Here is a 19,637-nt window from a genome sequence, read left to right on the forward strand (position 1 = left end):
GAATGTGAAAAGGGAATTGTCATGTAGGAGAAAATGCTGGCTTTCTTTTTCTTTTCTTTTTGGTCTCATTCAACCTTCTTTTCCCTGAACTACATACTTTTCTTTCAAAGGGACGAATGCACCGTAATTCGTGGTCTTTTTCTTTCTTCTTCCTAGACATAGCTGTAAAAGAGAAGATGCATCTTAGATGGACAGAAAGTTGTGACATTGCTGTAATTTGTTCCCTTTGCATATGGTAGACGATTACCAGAATCAGTTCGCGTAAATAGTAAAAGTTTGGTATCGTCCCCCGTAATGACACTGATACATTGTGATTTCCACAGGGATGGTGACGCTCTTTATCCTTGAGCTACTGAACATGTCACGCAGGAGCATGTTTTGTTTTATTTCATTTATTTATTTTTTAGGTTTATTCTTTTTTTTTTTTTTTTGAGAGAGACCGTGAGCATGAGAGGAGCAGAGGAGAGGGGGAGAGAGAATCCCAACCAAGCTCTGTGCGCTCAGCATGGAGCCCGACGTGAGGCTCAATCCCACAAACCGTGAGATCATGACCTGAGCCAAAATCAAGAGCCAGGCGCTTAACTGATTGAGCCACCCAGGTGCCCCTGCAGGAGTATATCTTGAAGGCTGTGGGCTTTGTAGGAACAGTCACTGCTCTAAAATATCAGTTTCCTTTAACATTTGTTTTATCAGGTAAATATTTGTAGGGGGTGGGTATTTCGCATTTGGCGTTATCATTTGAAATATTTTTGATCATGAAGTGCAGGCACATGATGAGAGTATTCAGAAACTATGGAAAAGGAGAGCCATCTTCCCACTGGTCCACATTTCTCCCCAGAGGTTTCCTGTTCAGCTTTGTGTACCTTCTGTGCACAGATCTGTGTGGCTGGGAGAGAGGAGTGAACGGGAGTCATTTTTTCAACATTTGCTTTTCAATTTTGAAGGTGGTCGTCAGTCTTTGTTGAGATAGGCGGTCTGTGGATCTGGACAAGCCATTGGTGTTTCCTGGAAGACCGTTTTCATTAAATGCTCTGATTTGGGAGAAGTGATGGCTTTTATTGTTTTGATTTTGTGTATATTTGCAATGCCCTTATTTTTATTTAAGATTTTTGGCTTTGTGATTTTTTACCTTTGTGATTTGTCTTTTTTTTTTTCTAGAGAAAGTGATCATTTGTTCTTTTGCATGGAACCAACTATTTATTTAACTGTTCTATAAAATCTTGTCTTCTAACGAATTTCTCCTTTAACTGTTCTTTCCTCTCCTATCCCTAGATGTCCTTTTGGTCTTTTTGTCACTCTTTTAGCGTGATTATTAACTCTAATTAATTTCTTCTCAATTAAAATCTAAAGCTGTGAGTTTTCCTCTGACCATTGTTTTAGAAAATATTCCACTCGTATGGCTTCATTTATTGTTGTTGTTATTTTCCAGGCATTTCACAATGTTGTTTGATTTTTCTTTTCGGAAAGAGCTTTTATTGCGAAGTTCCAAATTATTATTTGATAATAATATTGTGATCCCTTCTGTTTTGTTATCTGCCTTTTCCTCGTCCCTGCACTCGAGATCTGCCTCTCTCAGAGCTGACTTAGGTTTTTGCCTGTGATTCAGTCTTGTAGTCTTTTGATTTAATAGTTGACCTTATCCATTCGTATTTGTTGTAATGCTAGAGAATTTGTTTTATGTTCATGCTGTCCTCTCATTTTATGCTGTGCTTTCTTTTTTTTTTTTAAGTTTACTTATTTATTTAGAGAGAGAGAGAAAGAGAGCAGGGAAGGGACAGAGAGAGAGGGAGAGAGAGAATCCCAAGGAGTCTCTGCGCTGTCAGTGCAGAGCTTGATGCAGGGCTCAGACTCACAAACTGTGAGATCATGACCTGAGCAGAAACCAAGAGTCAGACACTTAACCAACTGAGCCACCCAGAAGCCCCTATACTGTGCTTTCTAATGTAATGCTGGGACTCTTTTTGTTTCATTACCTCACTGTATGGTCTCTTTTATTGTTTTTGTTGACTGCTCGTTTCTGTTTTCTGCCTGGCTCCACATTTTGTCTGATAATTTGGAGGGTTTTTAGCCTGTGTTTGCTTCTCTGGTTTCCTCTACAAATAAACTCTCTCTAACATGTAATCTATGTCTCTGTAGGGGTCATTCTAACACCTCATTATAAACAATACCAAATTGTATATTCCTGATTCCACATACCATCCCTCTTTTCTTTTTAAATGGATCTTTCCATTTCATCTTTTAACCCCTAACATTTTGGGGGGGGGGCAACATGGCACTGGCCCAGGGGTCAGAACTGGACATGGCCGGAGATTGGGTGTGATGTATATCTCCAATCCTCACCAGCATCTGCTTTTGGGGCAGCATAACTCTCCTATATGCATGTTAAGTCCATTTGTAAAAGGAAAACAACTTCGAATTCTCCATGGTGTCATGTTTGATTTTGGTTTTTTTTTTTTTTTTTTTGAGGAAAAACACATTATAATTTCTGATAGACTAAAAACTTTAAATAATGCTATCAAATTGAAGGATTATCATCTTTTGGTTACTGTTTATCAACAGCTTATTAACCATAAAAGATGAAGCCATTTTGTTGACAGCTTTATTTTCAATGTATTATTTTTTATGATAGCGATTCTCAGTGCATTTTGAGACATGACATAGTAAAGTAACTTATACTTCTAACAGGAATTTTTTTTAAATCCCACTTTGAGAAACTAAGGATCCTACTGAGTTTGCCTGCCCCTGCTTAAATATTCAAAATGTCAAGTAAGTAGAGAATAGTTGTACCAACATTTGTAACTTGTCAATTTCTTGTAATTGGCATCGTTTTTAGTATTTCTTTACATGAAGATTCTGCATGTAATTTAAATAATCAGAGGTATCCAACGTTAGAGTAATTTGAACTATTTAATTTTTTTAAAGTTTACTTATTTGAGAGAGAGAGAGAGCACAAGTAGGAGAGGAACAGAAAGAGAGAGAGAGAGAGAGAGAGAGAGAGAGAGAGAGAGAGAATCCCAGGCAGGCTCCACATTGTCAGTGCAGAGCCTGATGCGAGGCCCAATCTCACGAACTATAAGATCATGTCCTGAGCCAAAATGAAGAGTCAGATGCTTAATCACATGAGCCACCCAGGTGCCCTTAATTTGAACTATTTAAAGTTAAAAGGCTCTTCCTGACAATACTTACCATGGAATCAGTAATGCACTAAAAAGATTTTGAATTCACTTACATACGGATATGTGCGAGGTATATTACAGATTATTATCCTATGATTTTGTGACACTCATATTTATTATCCTCCGTCTGTGAACTTACAGAACACCTTGCTTAACATTTAACTGTGACCTGAGGCAGAGGTGAACCTTGTAAAGGGGTGCAGACGATCTGCAATTGTGCTCGTGATTTCCGGATAGTTCGTAAACGTGGACTGGGACTGGTCATCATGATGATGTATCAAAGAAAGGTCTGAGTGACGGTGGCATTGGTGAAAAGCAGAAGCCACCATTTATTCTTTATAAACAAGTCTTTGTTGTCTTAACCAATCTCCTTGAATAAACGATTAGGCTGGAAGATTGGCCCATGCTATGCACAAAAAATATGTATGATTGGATGAGCCATTTGGTTGCCAGGAATTTGTAGCATTTTCTTGTGGGGAAGAAGGCAAAATCTTGGCAGCATGAAAATATAATTTGCTATAATTTTACTGTTTGAAAAGGACTTTCCGTAATCAGATTTGTGGCTTCTCTCTCAGTCAGGTGCAGGGAGGGAGGTAAAAGTGAATAAAAATCACGGTGTACATACCCCCGACGTGAATATCTCTGTTCTCTTAGTCTTATGTGTACCTCTGTTGAATACTAACCAGAGGTTCCTGAGACAGCTCAGCTCCACTGGTGTCAGGGGGTAGAACACACGGTTGGTAAGTTTGTTCCATCATGAGCTCTCTGAAGATGTGCATAGTATTTTCTCAATAAATGACCCACCCCCTTCATTTTGCGGGTGAAGTACCTGAGAGCAGACAGGTGAAAGACTCACCTTAGTTATGTAGCTTGAAGTTAGTGGTGACTTAGTCTCTGATTCCCAACACTCGTTCTTTTCCTCCTTCTCCCTAACATTTGTGGAAGGAAGTAAAGGGAAAAATATGATGGGGCCAGTGATCAGCCTCATTCAGTTACTGGTTTGATGGGAGGACGTTTAGATTAATTAGGAGTGTGGCCATTTACCTGGTTTATCTGTGACTGAACAGCCCTAATCTATTTAGAAGTCAGTATTAATCTCTTACGTTGGTTTTAAAGACTTGGCTTCTCACATGAATTATACTTATAAATATGCTCGTTATCTGTACTTATATTTCACACATCATTTGTATAAGATGATAGATGGTAAAATTTGTGGGGACTGTGTGTGTGAGTGTGTGTGTACGTGTGTAGGTTTAAACCCAGGGAACGGACTTATTCAGAAAATGAGGTAAAAACATCTTACTGACCCATGTTTAAGAAACAAAACAACATGGGGGCCTGGTAGTCTTTCTAAAACCATGTGCCGCCATTACGGAAGGTGCACATCCGGTCACTGTGTTTGCTCACGGGCTCAGAAGCTTCCCCTGACACACGGCTGGTGTCCACGAGACCCTCGGAGCTGCTCCTGGGCAATCCAGTTGTGAATTGGAAACCAGTTGTGAGAACAACTCTGCACTCACTCACCTGACGAAGGCTGCGGTGTGGGGTGCGTTAGCGGGTAAACCCTGCAGTGAAGTGTGGATAGTGGCAGTAAAACATCAAACAGTTCGAAGGCAGACAGGTTTAAAAATCTGACTGGGAAGCAGGTCACCCCGGGGCCACTGAACACTTCTTTCTTGGCTCTTTTTAAACCCACTTCCGAAGCTCCGTGACCGCTGATAACATAAAGGAAATTAGATACCCGAAAGGGAGTAGAACCCAGCTAAAATCTCTTCCGGTGTTGAAGCAGGGCTTGGCACAGGCCCTCACAAGGCTCCAAACATCTTATTAATTTTCAGAATTCCTTGATATGTTACATCATTAAATAAGGAGGAAAAAAAAAAAAAACAAAGCTGGTCAGAGCGCGTCGAGTAAGAGTCACTTGAAGTTCATTTTTAAGTCAGATCCATGACTGAAAAATGTCTTGCCTTTCCAAGAGGCGCTGAAGCATGAATCGTACAGAGTATTATGCCCTCCTTTATCAGGTCGAGATTACTGACCTGCAAGGGTGTGGAAACCATAAAATAGAGGAGAGTGTTTTCTAATAAACGTGTAAATGTGATTCCCCGTGGTCTTGGCATAGGAAATGTTTGGTTAGCATCGCTCGCGGATAGGTTAACATTTATAACCTTGGGCTCCTCTCCTTCTGGGTCAGTGAGGATGAACTCTGGCTTAGGTGTAGGGACCGGAGCTAACAAACCAGAACTAGAGAGGCCACGGCATGCTTCGACTTAACGTGTCTTTAATGCTGTTTGAAGGCTCAGCCCCACCGTGGCTCAGTAACCGCTGGTTCCTTTCCATAGGCGTTCTGCTAAACCACCCACAGTGATGGATGTCAGTGCATCATACACACGGTAGAACTGATAGGTATCTTATGTGCAAGATGTGAATGGGGTGATTTCTACTGACTCAGAGCAAATGCAAGCGCTTTACCCGCACAGCCGACAACAGACGTCCTGCTCTGAACGTAGAGGAGAAGCCCCTTCGTTCCACTCTGACATGAAATTTTGTCCTTAATTTAAAAATGTCACTCGTGTGTAACTAGAAATTAGGCAGTTGTCAGCGCACTGGGTGATGAGTAGCTCTGAAGACAGGAAGACATTGGACTCTTTCTACTGTTAAATCCCTACACCCCCCGGCTGCCTTTATTAACCTGTTCTGAGTGTTTCACCTGTTCTGAAGCCCAGAGATACCTGCTGGGAAGGAATAAATGTGGGTGTGGGCATTGCAAGTGTCCTGGGGCCACCGAACCATAAAAAGGATAATTCAAATCTGTCTTCCATAGCTTTAAGTGGCCTGTGCTGTTTAAATATAAGTTTCACACATTTAAATTGCCGTAAAGCTAGTTGATTTGGGGAGGAACTACTAGGAGACAAGGAAAACTCATTCCAGCGGAACCTGGAAAAACATCCTTAAACACGAAAAATTGTGCCAGGAGTTTTATAGATTAGCATGTACAGGTGAACAATTTTGAAATGTAAACTTCCAGTTGAGATGTGTAGTAGCTAAAAATCCTAAGTGTAAGGTTTGATGAATTTTTATTATGACAGCCCACCCGTATAAGCATCCCTAGGACCCAGATCAAGCCCCATCATGAACTGTCTCTGTCAAGAGGCGTCCAAACTAAAGATAAGCACTATAGTGACTTTTACCATCAGAGATTAGCCTGCTTGTAAATTTTATTCAGGGACGCCTGGGTGGCTCAGTTAGTTAAGCATCCAACTTCGACTCAGGTCATTGTCTCGAGGTCAGTGAGTTCAAGCCCCATGTCGAGCTCTGTGCTGACGGCTCAGAGCCTGGAACCTACTATGATTCTGTGTGTGTCTCCCTCTCTCTCTGCCCCTCCCTACTCACTCTCTCTCTCTGTCTCTCTCTCTCTCAAAAATAAATAAACACTAAAAATTTTTAATGGAATCATATGGTGCATACTCTGTTTGCTATTTCCTGGCAGTATCATGTCTGTGGTATACATCCATATCGTGTGTGCTGCGTGTTTGTTCATTTGGGTTGGTATTGACACACATGTGCTACAGATGTTCCAGAACATTCATTGGTGAACACATGAAGACATTTATGTTGAGGAATGAAATTTCTTCCAGACAGTATGCGCTGTTTAGCTGTTGCAGGTGCTGACACGCCATTCTGATGGATATAATTCATGCATATTCACACCAAGTGTAACAACAACCCAGTGGTTTTTAGTATAGTCACAAAACTGTAACTATTTCCAGTGTCTCATTCCCAAACATTTTCATCACTTTGAAAAGAGACCTTTTACTATGAGCAGTCATTCTCTGTTGTCCCTATCCCCCAGCCTTCACCAACCCTTAATTGCTTTCTTGTCTCTAAGGATGTGCCTATTTTGGACATTTCCTAAAAACGGAAACATACGATATGTGTGGCCTTTTGTGTTTAGTTTCTTTAGGTTGGCATATGGTTTTCAAAGTTTATTTGTGTCATAGCATGTATTAATACTTCCTTTTTAAGATTTTTTAAACATTTATTCCTTTTTGAGAGAGAGACACGAGTGCTTTCTCGTGGATGTATGTTTCTGGATCTTTCGAGCAGACAGCTAGGAGTCGTCCCTGAGTCATACAGCAGGTATCTCTGAGGGTAGCAGCTGAGGCGCCACAAGCTATTTCTTTAAAGCAGCTGCACTCTTTTATGTTCCCGGCTGTTTTATAGTCCACATCCTCCCAAATATGTATTATTGTCCACCCATTTGATTATAGCCATCTTACTGGGTATGAGATGGTACTTCAGTGTGGTTGTGATTTGCATTTCCTTAATGGCTAATGGCGCTGACCATATTTTTTTCTTCCTTTCTTTTTTTTTTTTAATTTAAATTCAAGTTAGTTGACGTACAGTGTAGTCTTAGTTTCAGGAGTAGACCCCAGTGATTCATCTCTTACGTATGACACCCTGTGCTCATCCCTGCTTGTTGGGATGACCATATTTTTTTCTATGCTTGTTGGCTATTGGTGCATCTCTGGAGAAATCTATATTCGGACACTGTGCCCATTTAAAAAGTTGGATTATTTGCATTTTTATTATTGAGTTGTAAGTATTATCTATATATTCCAGAATAACTACATTATTAGATAGATGATTTACAAAAAATTCTTCCATTTGTATAAGCTGCTTTTGTATACTTTTTGATGTTCTTTTAAAAACACAAACATTTTATTTTATTTTATTTATTTTTTTTTTTTTTTATTTTTTTTTTTCAACGTTTTTTATTTCTTTTTGGGACAGAGAGAGACAGAGCATGAACGGGGGAGGGGCAGAGAGAGAGGGAGACACAGAATCGGAAACAGGCTCCAGGCTCCGAGCCATCAGCCCAGAGCCTGACGCGGGGCTCGAACTCACGGACCGTGAGATCGTGACCTGGCTGAAGTCGGACGCTTAACCGACTGCGCCACCCAGGCGCCCCAACACAAACATTTTAAATTTTGATGATGTGAGAGTTGTCTGCCTTTTTTTGGTATTTTTTTAATCTTTATTGAGGAATAATTGACAAATAAAATTGTAAGCCGTTTAAAGTGTACCTGGTGATGATTTTATAGACATATTCATTGTAAAAGGAGTCCTCCCATCTAGCTAATTAACCCATCTGTCACCTGGCATAATTTTAAATTTCTTTTTAAAACGTTTTCCTTTTCCGGTTTTATTGAGACATAATTGGCCTACCATATGTGTTTAAGGTGTATAGTATTCTGATTTAATTTACATCTATTGTGAAATGACCACAGTAACTTTAGTTAGCATCCAGCATCTCATATAGACCAAAAAAAAAGGAAAGAAAAATGTTTTCTTCCTTGTGATGAGAAGTCTTAGCTTTGGTCTCCTTACAACAAGCCGACGCACTGCACAGCGGTGCTAGCCCCGGGTGCCATGTTGCACCTTCCATCCCTGGTCTTCTGTGTCTTACACATGGACGATTGGGCTTTTCCTCCGATTTCCCTGCTCCCACCCCACCTCTGGCACCCACTAATTTGGTCTCTTTCTACGTGAGTTTGTTTATTTTTTCTTTTCCTTTAAGATTCTACATATAAGTGACATTACAATGTCATGTAGTGTTTCTTTTCCTCATACGTATGTGTGTGTGTGTGTGTGTGTGTATGTGTGTGTGTATATATACGTATATATATATACGTATATATATATATATGTATATATGTATAATCTCACAACTTCTTTATGCATGCATCTGTTGATGGGCACCTAGGTTGTTTCCATGTTGTCAGTAATGCCACAGCAAATTTAGGGGCACAGACATCTCTTTGACATAGTGGTTTGTTTCCTTCGGATACATTTGTGGAAGCAGAATTGCAGGAACATAGGGAAGGTTCTATTTTTAATTTTTGAGGAACCTCCATACTGGTTTCCACAGTGGCTGCACCAGTTCGCATTCCCGCCCACAGTGCCTAGGGGTTCCGTTTTCTCCACATCCTGGCCAACACTTGTCTCTTGTTTTTTGATGACATCCATTCTGACAGGTGTGAGGTGATACCTCATTGTGGTTTTGACTTGCCTTTCCCCGATGATGAGTGCTGTTGAGCATCTTTCCATGTGTCTGTTGGCCGTCTGGATGTCTTCTTTGGAAAAAAGTGTGTTCAGTTCTGTCAGGTTTTAAATTGGATTTTTTTTTTTTTTTGCTATTGATTTTTGTGAGTTCTTTGTGTATTTTGGCTAATCCCCTTATCAGGTACATGGTTTATAAATATTCTCTCCCATTCTATAGGTTTTCCTTTCATTTTGTAAATGATTTCTTTGGCTTTCCAGAAGCTTTTTAATTTGATCTAGTCCCACTGCTTTATTTTTGCTTTTGTTGCCTTCGCTTTTGGTGTCAAATCTCAAAAATTATTGCCAAGACCGATGCCTAGAAGGTTAACCCCTATGCTTTCTTCTAGAAAGTTTATAGTTCTGGGTCTTACATTTAGTTTGCAATCCGTTTGAGATGATCGCTGTTTGTGATGTAAGGTAAAGCTCAGTTTCATTCTTCTGCATGTGGTTTTTGTTTTCCTAGCACTATTTATTGAAGAGACTGTCCTTTCCGCATTGTGTATGCTTGACTCCTTTGTTGTAAATTAACTGGGCATATAAGCACGTGTTTCTTTCTGAGCTATGTATTCTGTTCCACTGATCTAGATGTCAGTGTTAATGCCAATACCATACTGTTTCCGTAACCTCAGCTTTGTCACATAGGTTGTATCTGGAAGCATGACGCCTCCAGTTTTATTCGTCTTTTTCATAATTGCTTTGGCTATTCGGGATCTCTTGTGGTTCCATACAATTTTACGATTGTTTTTGTCCATTTCTGTGAAACACGTCATCGGAATTTCAGTAAGGAGTGCACCGAGTCTGAAGATTGCTTTGTGTAGTGGGGACATTTTAACCATATTAATTTTTCATTGCAAGAATCCATAAGCATGGAATATCTTTCCATTTATTTGTGTTTCCTTCAGTTTCTTTCACTGATGCCTTCTGGTTTTCAGTGTACAGATCTTTTCCCTCCTTGGTTAAACTGATTCCTGTTTTCTTATTCTTTTTTAATGTGGTTGCCATAGACATCATTTTTTGTTTCATTTCTCTCTCTGATAGTTCATTGTTGGCGTATAGAAGCAAAATTGAATTTGGTATGCTGATTGTGTAGCCTGCAGACTTATTAAATTCACGTATTCATTATAACCTTTTTTTTTGGTGGAGATGATAGCCTCTATCTTGTCTTTTGTTGCTTATGTTTTTTATGTCATATCTAGAAACTGTGGCCTGACGTCAGAAAGCTTAATGCGTTTGTTTTCTTCTGAAAGTATTATAGTTTTGTCTTTTACATTTAGGACTTTGATCCATTTTGAGTTGATTTTTATATATTGGGTGAGGTGTAGGGGTCTAAATGTTTGGAATATAATTTTTATAGTGTTCCCTTAGAAACCTTTGTATTTCTGTAAGGTTGGTAATAATATCCTCTCTTTCATTCCTTATTTTAGTAATTTGAATTTTTTCCCCTTTTTTTAATTAATTAATTTTTTGGGGTTAGTCTAGCCAAAGGGTTGTAAATTTTACTGATTTTCTCTATTGTTTTATTTTTCTACTTTTTGTGATTTTTTTGTTTCTAATTTTATTTCCTCCCTTTTAATTGCTTTAGGTTTAGTTTACTATGCTTTTAGGGAATTTTGCTACACTTTTAAAAAATTACTGAAGAGGAATGGTTATATTATTGCTTTGAAGTCTTGTTTAAATCTTGTTTCTTATTTAATACAAACATTACAGTTTATACCTTTCCTACAGGCACTCCTTTAGCTGAATGCTATGATTTTTGGTATGTTGTCATTTTTATTGTATTCATCGCAAAGTATTTTCTAATTTTCAAAAACCAGTTCTTCTTTGATCTATTAGTTATTTGGGGGCATGTTCTTTAATTTGCACATATTCATGGTCCCCTCAAATTTCTTTCTGTTGCTGATTTCTCATCATTTCACTGCAGTCAGAGAATGTATTTGATAGGATTTCAGCCCCTTACAACGCACCGAGACTTGTCTCATGAAGTGACAAATGTTCAGTCCTGGGAAATGTTCCACATGCAGCAGAGAAGACCGCATGTGCCACCATTGTTGGGGCGGGGGGTGGGGAAGGGGGGGTTCTCCAAACGTCTGTTGGGTCCGGTTTGCTTATAGTGTTGTTCAAACATCCTGCAGCCGTCTTGGTGTTCTGCCTAATTTTTCTATCCATTACTGAACGTGACGTATTGAAGACTCCAACTATTACTGTTGTATTGTCCACTTCTTACTTTACCTTGTCAGGTTTTCTTCCTGTGTAGTGGGACTGGGTTCCAAGATGAAAACTTGTGAGCAACTGTTATGTCTTCCCAAGGAAGTGACACCTTTATCATTATAAAAGTCACTGTGTGGTTGTAGTGTCGAGTTTTATATCACTACAGTCAGTTTTGTCTGTTTTGAGCATAGCCACTCCGACATTATTTTGGAGACTGTGTGCATGGTGTACCTTTTCTTTTTTTATTGTCCTAAAACAAACATGACGTAAAGGTTTTCATCTTACGATGTTTAAGAGGATAGTTCAGTGTTAAGTACAGGACCCTCAGAGATATTGCGGGTGGGTTCTAGACCACCGCAATACGAATGCCATAACAAAGTAAGTCAAGTGAATTGTGGTCTCCCAGTGCATGTAAGAGCTGTATTTATGGGGCACCTAGTTGGCTCAGTCAGTTAAGCGTCCAACTTCGGCTCAGGTCATGATCTCAATCTCGTGGCTCCTGAGTTCAAGCCCCACGTCGGGCTCTCTGCTGTCAGCACAGAGCCTGCCTCGGATCCTTTGTTCCCCTCTCTCTCTGCCCCTTCCCCGCTTGAGTGCACACGCACATGCTCTCTCTCTCTCAAAAATAAACATTAAAAAATAAGTTATATTTACATTATGCTGTATCTGTTAAGTGCACAAAAGCATGATGTCTAAAAAGTATATTTTTAATTAAAAACACTTTATTGCTAAAAAATGCTAGCCATCATCTGAGCTTTCAGCCAGTCATAATCACTGATCACAGATCACCATAACATTTTTGAGAGAGAGAGAGAGAGAGAGAGAGAGAGAGAGAGAAAGCGCATGAGTTGGGAGAGAGAGGGAGAGAGACTCCCAGGCAGCCTCCCCACTCAGTGCAGAGACTGACACAGGGCCCTATCACATGACCCTGGGATCATGGCCTGAGCCGAAGTCAAGACACTCACCGGACTGAGCCACCCAGGCGCCACAGCCATAACAATTATAATAATAATGCAGAAGTTTGAAGTATCATGAGAATTACCGAAACGTGGCACAGAGAGACAGGGCACGGAGAGTCTTGCCCGACACCGGGCTGCCACAAACCTTCCGTTTGTAAAAAGCACAGTATCTGCGAAGTGCAGTGAAACGAGGGAAGCCGGCATATCCACTTGGCGCGGCCGTTCCCGGGGGCCCTTCGGTCTCGGAGCCCCAAAACTCTGTACCCGTTCAGCCACACGCGGATCCCTTCTGTCCCCGCTGGGTGGCTATCGCCATTCTCTCTCCCTGTGGTTTGGACTCCTTACTCACATCATATAAATGAAATTGTACGGTATTTGCCTTTTTGTGATACGTTCATCTCACTAAGCAGAGTGTCCTCAAGTCTGATCCATGTTGTAGCAGGCATCAGAATTTCTCCCCTTTGTGCGTCTGTTGCACAACTAAGCCCGAAGTTTGTGCTTCTTCTCCTACTACTCCTTGACATGGACCCTCCTCTCTCACCATGCTGTTGTCTCATGTGTCTGCCCCTTTGCCTGCCTCCTCCTCTCTTCCTCTTCTCTGTGCCCACAGAGGTCCTACCCTTTGGATCAATCTCACCCAGAGCGTCCCATCCACATCTCCTTTGGATGAGTGAGGGTGACCCCCTGTCCCACTTCGCCTGAATGGAGGGGTTTCTCAGTTCGTGACACTTCTCGCCCCTTGTAAACCAGGACACTTGGCCATGCCGGTGAAGCCGGCTCAGCTCACTGCAAGCCCAGCAAGCGTCCAGCTGTCTTGTCCTCTTTGTTCTCTCCTCTGTCCCCTCCTCTGCTGTAGACATGCCTCCTCGAGACAAGGTCCCATATCCATGAGGTCTGGGCTTTGTGTCTTTGCTTGTGGAGTGAACGTGTGATGGAGCACAGACTCCCAGGGAGCTTGGTGGCGGAGGGCTCCTACCCCCAGCGGGCAGAAGGGGAAGCGAATCCATCAGACGGCACCCCCCTGAAGAAGCCCATGAGCAAAACTCGTGGCCTGAAAAAGACCGAAACCCTGACCCACGAAAGCCTGATCATTTGTTTTGCTTATTTTTTTTTAGTTCAAATCTAATTAACACATGATGTTATATTAGCTTCAGGTGTACAGTAGAATAATTCAATAACTGTATATAATTCTCAGTGCTCGTAAAGACAAGGGCACTCTTTACCCCCCATCTGTCGATTTCATACCCTACCTCCCTACCACCTCCCCTCCGGCAACCACTCGTTTGTTCTCTGTATTTAAGAGTCTGTCTTTTTGTCTTTTTTGTGCGTTCACTTCTTTTGTTTCTTCAACTCGACATCTGAGTGAAATCATGTGGTATTTGTCTTTCTCTGGCTGACTTCTTTCACTTGGCATTATATTCTCTGATCCGATCCACGTTGCTGCAGATGGCAAGAATTCATTCTTTTTTATGGTTGAGCAATATTCCGTTGTGTGTATATTCCACATGTTCCCCTGTGGATGGACACTTGGGCTGCTTCCATATCTTGTCTGTTGTAAATAATGCTGCAGTAAACATGGGCTTTATACATCGTTTGGAATTAGTGCTTTCATTTTTTTTGGATGATTAGCAGTAGTGGAATTCATAGATCAAATAGTAATTCTACTTTTAATTTTTTAAAATGTTTATTTATTTTTGACAGACAGAGAGAGAGAGAGACAGCACGAGTGCAGGGGAGGGGCAGAGAGAGATGGAGAGACAGAATCCCAAGCAGGCTGTGCGCTGTCAGCACAGAGTCCATGTGGGGCTCGGACTCATGAACCGCGAGATCATGACCTGAGCCGAAATCAAGAATCGGACGCTTAACCTACTGAGCCATCCAGATGCCTCTAAATTTCTTTTTATCTAATAAATAATGTCCAACTCTCCACCATACATTACAAGACACAGGGTGCCTGGATGGCTCAGTGGGTTAAGCCTTAGACTTTGGCTCAGGTCATGATCTCACAGTTCATGAGTTCGAGCCCCACATTGGGCTCTATGCTGACATCTCGGAGCCTGGAGCCTGCTTCGGATTTTGTGTCCCCCCCCCCCCCCCCCCCCCCGCACATGCTCTTTCTCTGTCTCTTAAAAAATGAATAAATATTAAAAAAAATTACAAAAGAAAAGAAATTACAAGACAAGCTGAAAGACAAAACACATGTTCCATAGAGACAAAAATGACATTAAAACCAGACCCAGCCGTGGCAGGTCGTGAAGTATCACAATGGGAGTTTATAATAACTCTGACTGATGTGCTAAGGACTCTAATGGGGACAGTAGACAACATGTGAGAAGAAATGGGCACTGTCAGCAGGGAGATGGACACTGAAAGAGTAGAGGTGCTGTCAGTAAAAAGGAAAACTGTAGAGGGCAGGATGACAACAAACATGAGACGGGCTCAGCATTAGCTGGATGCCACTGAGGAAGGAAGCATTGAACCTGTGAACGGGTTACCAGATACTTTGAAAACTGAAGTGCAGAGAGAAAACAGGAATGAAAAGGTGGAACGGACTGTCGGGGATCGTGACAGGGACGACACATGGCCTGTGTGCCCAATGGTATCCCCAGAAGGAGTCCAAAAGAGAAAGGGACAGAAGAAATAGCTGAATAATGACGGCACTGGTTTTCAAAATGTGTGACAACTCCCGAAGTGCGGAATCCGGAAGTCCACAAACCACCAAAGAAGACAAATACCGAAAAATCGACACGTGATCATGTAATATCCAAGCTGTAGACATTCAAAGACAAATTCTCGAAGGAGGCTGGCATGGGGGACAGATACCTTACCTACAGACTTACCAGAAGCCATGGGAGAAAGAAGGCAGGGAGTGGAGTGTTTAAAGCATTCAGAGAAAAATTACCATGCCCTAGAATTCTGAACCCTGTGAAATGATCTTTCAAAAGTGAAGGAGACATCAACACAAAATGAATTTGTTGCCAGCAGAACTGTCTTGCAAGAAATGTTGAGAGAAATGGGGCACCTGGGTGGCTCAGTTGGTTGAATGGCTGACTTCAGCTCAGGTCATGATCTCGCCATTCCTAGTTCAGGCCCCACATCGGGCTCTGTGCTGACAGCTCAGAGCCTGGAACTTGTTTTGGATTCTGTGTCTTCCTCTCTCTCTCTTTCTCTCTCTCCCCCTCCCTCTCCCTCTCTCTCTGCCCCTCCCCCACTCATGCACATACGCGCTCTATTTCTCAAAAATAAACATTAAAAAGAAATTAAAAAAGAAATGTTGAAAGAAGGAAAATAATATAGGTTGGAAAGTCAGATTTACATAAAGAAAGGACGAACATTAGAGAAGGAGTAATTGAAGATAAAAAATCTTTCCTATTTATTATTCTTCATTTATTATTTCTTCATTGATTTTAAATAGTCTGTTTAAAACAATAACAGCAACTTTGTATCTGGTGATTGTGGCCTATGGCCGAGTGACATGAATGGTGGAAATCCAATTGGGAATGGAAGGGGGAATTGGGAATTCTCTGCTCTAAGATGCTTCCACTGGGGCATCCCAGTCACTCCGTGGGTTGAGTGTTCGACTCTTCATTTCAGCTCGAGTCATGATCCCGGGGTTGTGGGATTGAGCCCCTTGTTGGGCTCTGTGCTGAGGATGGAACCTTCTTAAGATTGTCTCTCTTTCTCCCTCTGCCCCTCTCCCTCCACTCCTCTCTCTCTCTTTCAAAAGAAAAAATAGGTACTCCCAGGTCATTTTTATTTGCAAGGGGACTTGAAACAGTTATAAATGTATCTCGTGAACCACAGAACAACCAATACAAATTTTTAAAAAGAAATACAACATAGTCCAGGAAAGGAGAGAAAATGAAGTCGTATACAATGTTCAACTAAAAGCAGATAAGGAAGAAAAAGAGTGAAAAACAAGGAGAACAAATAGAAAATTGTTACTATAATCCAAGTGTGTCAAATGTCACTGTAAATGTACTGGTGTAAATGCACCAATTGACAGAAACTACCAGAGTGGATGAAGAGACAAGACCCAACTATATGTTTTCTAAAAGAATCCACTTTAAATGTAAAGACCCGGATGGATTAAAGGCAACGGGGAAAAGAAAGATACGCTGTGCTGACATGAATGCATAGAAAGCTGGAGTGTCCCCGTGAATTTCAGAGCAAGACAAAGGGCAAAAAGAAGTTGTTAGGAATAAAGTGGGATATTGCATAATGATAAAGGAGTCAGTTCTCCAGACCCGGATGTGTGTAAGCCCCACCCCGGCGTGTCAGAATCTGCGAAGACGGGGCGGTGGACCCAGAGAAATGGGGGACATCAGTGCTCCCCTTTGAGGGACTGACAGGTCCATCAGGTAGAAAATGAGTCAGGATACAGTTGAACTAACGGGCACATTAGTCAGCTGGGTCCGAAGACGTCTATAGGATACGTTGTGCAACAACAGCAGTGTATGCGGTCTGTTTGGGCTCACATGGATGGTTCATCAAGATGGACCACGTTCGGGGCTCCTTAGAAATGTGACAGTACAAGTCATGCAAAATGCTTTCTCGGATGACATTAGCATTAAGCTAGAAATAACAGAAAGGCAGCTGGAAAATCCCCAGATATTCAGGGATTAAACAACGCACTTCTAATTAACGCATGACTCAAAGACTAAATTGGACTCCATTAAAATAAAAACAAAATCTGCTCAGGGCAGAACACTTCTAAGGGCGTGAAAACACAATTCCCAGATGGGCAGAGAATATTTGCAAAGCACGCATCTGATACAAGACTTGTATCCAAAAGATACAAAGAACCCAACAATAGAAAAATAAACAACCCGATTAGAATATGGTCAAAAGGTGTGAATGGATACCTCGCTAAAGATACAGATGGCACATGAAGAGACGTGCAGTGTCACATGTCACTGGGGAATTTCAAATTTAAGCAATATATACACGTCTATTAGAGTGCCAGAAATCTTAGACTCTGTCAGTGCCAGAAGCTGGGGACGAAGTGAAGCTATATTGGAAATGCTCATGGTACAGCCACTACCCAGGACGGTTTGTGAGTTTCTCGCAAACTTAAAGCATAGTCTTACGATAGCCTGAAGCAATCCTCCTCCTAGGTATTTATTGAGATGATTTGAGAACTTATGTGCACACACACACAAAAAAAACCAAACAACCCAAAAACCCTGTAGGCTAATGCTTACAGTAGTGTTATCAATAGTTGTCAAAATTTGGAAGCAACAGAGGTACGCTTCAGTAAGTGAATGAATAAACCAACTGGGGTGCATCTAAACAATGGAATAGGGGCGCCTGGGTGGCTCAGTCAGTTAAGCGTCCGACTTCGGCTCAGGTCATGATCTCACGATCCGTGGGTTTGAGCCCTGTGTCGGGCTCTGTGCTGACAGCTCAGAGCTTGGGGCCTCTTTCGGATTCTGAGTCTCCCTCTCTCTCTGCCTCCACTCAGCTCGTGATCTGTCTCTCTCTCAAAACATAAACGTTAAAAAAACAAAATTGGAACTCTATAAATTAGAAAAAAATTCCCTCCCTCTTCCTTTTATGTTGTAATCTTATTTTTTCTCCTCTTCCTTTTTTGTATGGTTCTTCTATCTTTCCACCTAATGGTCACAGAATGAGAAAAATGGTAGACTGACAAGCGTAAGGTGGAGTTATTGGAACTGGCCCTTTAGTGAACTCCGGGCCCGCAGTGACACGCGGGCTTCCATTTTAGCAGCCATAAAAGGGTGGTGGTGATTTTTTTTTCTTTTAATAACTGCTGTGTGCATTTCTACCAGTAAAAGGAAGTAGAATGAAGTACGGATTTGTGCTGTAACGTGGGTGAGCCTCTGAAGCTTCATGCGAAAGTCATATATTGCATTGTTCAGTTTTATAAACTACCCACCAGGCAAATCCACAGGAACGAAAAGCCAGGGGCTGGGGGGACAGTGGAATGAGGAGTGACCGATTTGTGGGTACAGAGTTTCCTCTGGGACCCCGGGTTTTCATTTGCAGTATTTTCTCGTATGTTCAATGAGAGATGGATAGGCTATGCTAAAAATGTACTTTTTAAAAACCTGAATCTGAATGATAGTTTAGCCATTGATTCATTAGCAATTGTTTTTGTTTTTTTTTTAATTTTTTAATGTTTATTTATTTTGGACCTAGAGAGAGAGAGAGCGCACAAGCAGGGGAGGGGAAGAGAGGGAGGGAGACACAGAATCGGAAGCAGGCTCCAGGCTCCGAGCTGTCAGCACAGAGCCCGACACAGGGCTTGAACTCACGAACCTCGAGATCATGACCTGAGCCAAAGTCGGACGCTTAACCAACTGAGCCACACAGGCGCCCCCAATCCATTAGGAATTCTCATAAATTGTTTTGGTGGGGAAATAATTGTTATGATAGCCATTTATTAAGCATGCCGTATGCCTCCTACAGAGCTCTGTGCTTTCTGTATTATTATTTTTTTTAACATAAAAAGCAGTCGTGGCCTCAGAGCCATGCCTGGACATGTGGGTTGCTACTCATTCATCGAACCATTTATGCTAAATTGATTAGTTGCATTGTATGAACTGCAGTGAGCTTCTCTTTGATGAACCAGGTTGGAGAACTGGAGGATGTGTGTCTGGGGAGCCGAATTTTCTGGACTGTGCTGCTGTTTCTCGTTGCAGAGAGACCGTGGATCTGTCTTTGGCAGGCGCCGCAGGTGTTCGCATGGGCTACTGTCCGCAGCAGGACGCCCTGGACGAGTTCCTGACTGGTTGGGAACACCTCTGTTATTACTGTACCCTCCGCGGGGTTCCCAACTCCTGCATTTCTCAGGTAAGTCTCCCTGAGGTTTTCCAGGAAAGCCTCCCGCTGAGCTATGCTCGGCTAACACCTCTGGTCCCAGCACAGCTCTCTGACCCGATAGATAAATGACAAACGTACCTGAAAGATGTTTCCAATCTGATGACACGGAAGGAAACAAAGTCACGATGGTTGTGTTGTTTTCAGTTACGTACTGAAAATAGAGATCTGAGTGCAGAAGTCACTTGGGGTTAAGGGTGACATCATTTGCAACTTTGTCTCCTCTCCAAGTGCCTTTCAAGTTTCCTGGACTGTTGTTTTCATTCGGGAACAGAGCTCATAGACCCGCTGCCAGGGCTTACAGAGAAGGGTGCAGACTGTACAGAAAGAAGGCCAGTGGGGTGGG

At 41.8% G+C, this 19,637-nt stretch overlaps 1 protein-coding gene across 1 annotated transcript in view; it reads left to right on the top strand.

The window, feature by feature from the left end:
- ABCA13 (ATP binding cassette subfamily A member 13) overlaps positions 1–19,637 on the top strand; it is a 313,586-nt gene that overhangs the window by 249,145 nt on the left and 44,804 nt on the right. The window contains exon 43 of the mRNA XM_049642263.1: positions 19,114–19,264. Coding sequence (XP_049498220.1) covers positions 19,114–19,264 — 151 coding nt within the window. The remainder of the gene's footprint in view (positions 1–19,113; positions 19,265–19,637) is intronic.

Source organism: Panthera uncia, chromosome A2 (genome assembly GCF_023721935.1).
Source record: "Panthera uncia isolate 11264 chromosome A2, Puncia_PCG_1.0, whole genome shotgun sequence".
NCBI classification, from domain to species: Eukaryota; Metazoa; Chordata; class Mammalia; order Carnivora; family Felidae; genus Panthera; species Panthera uncia.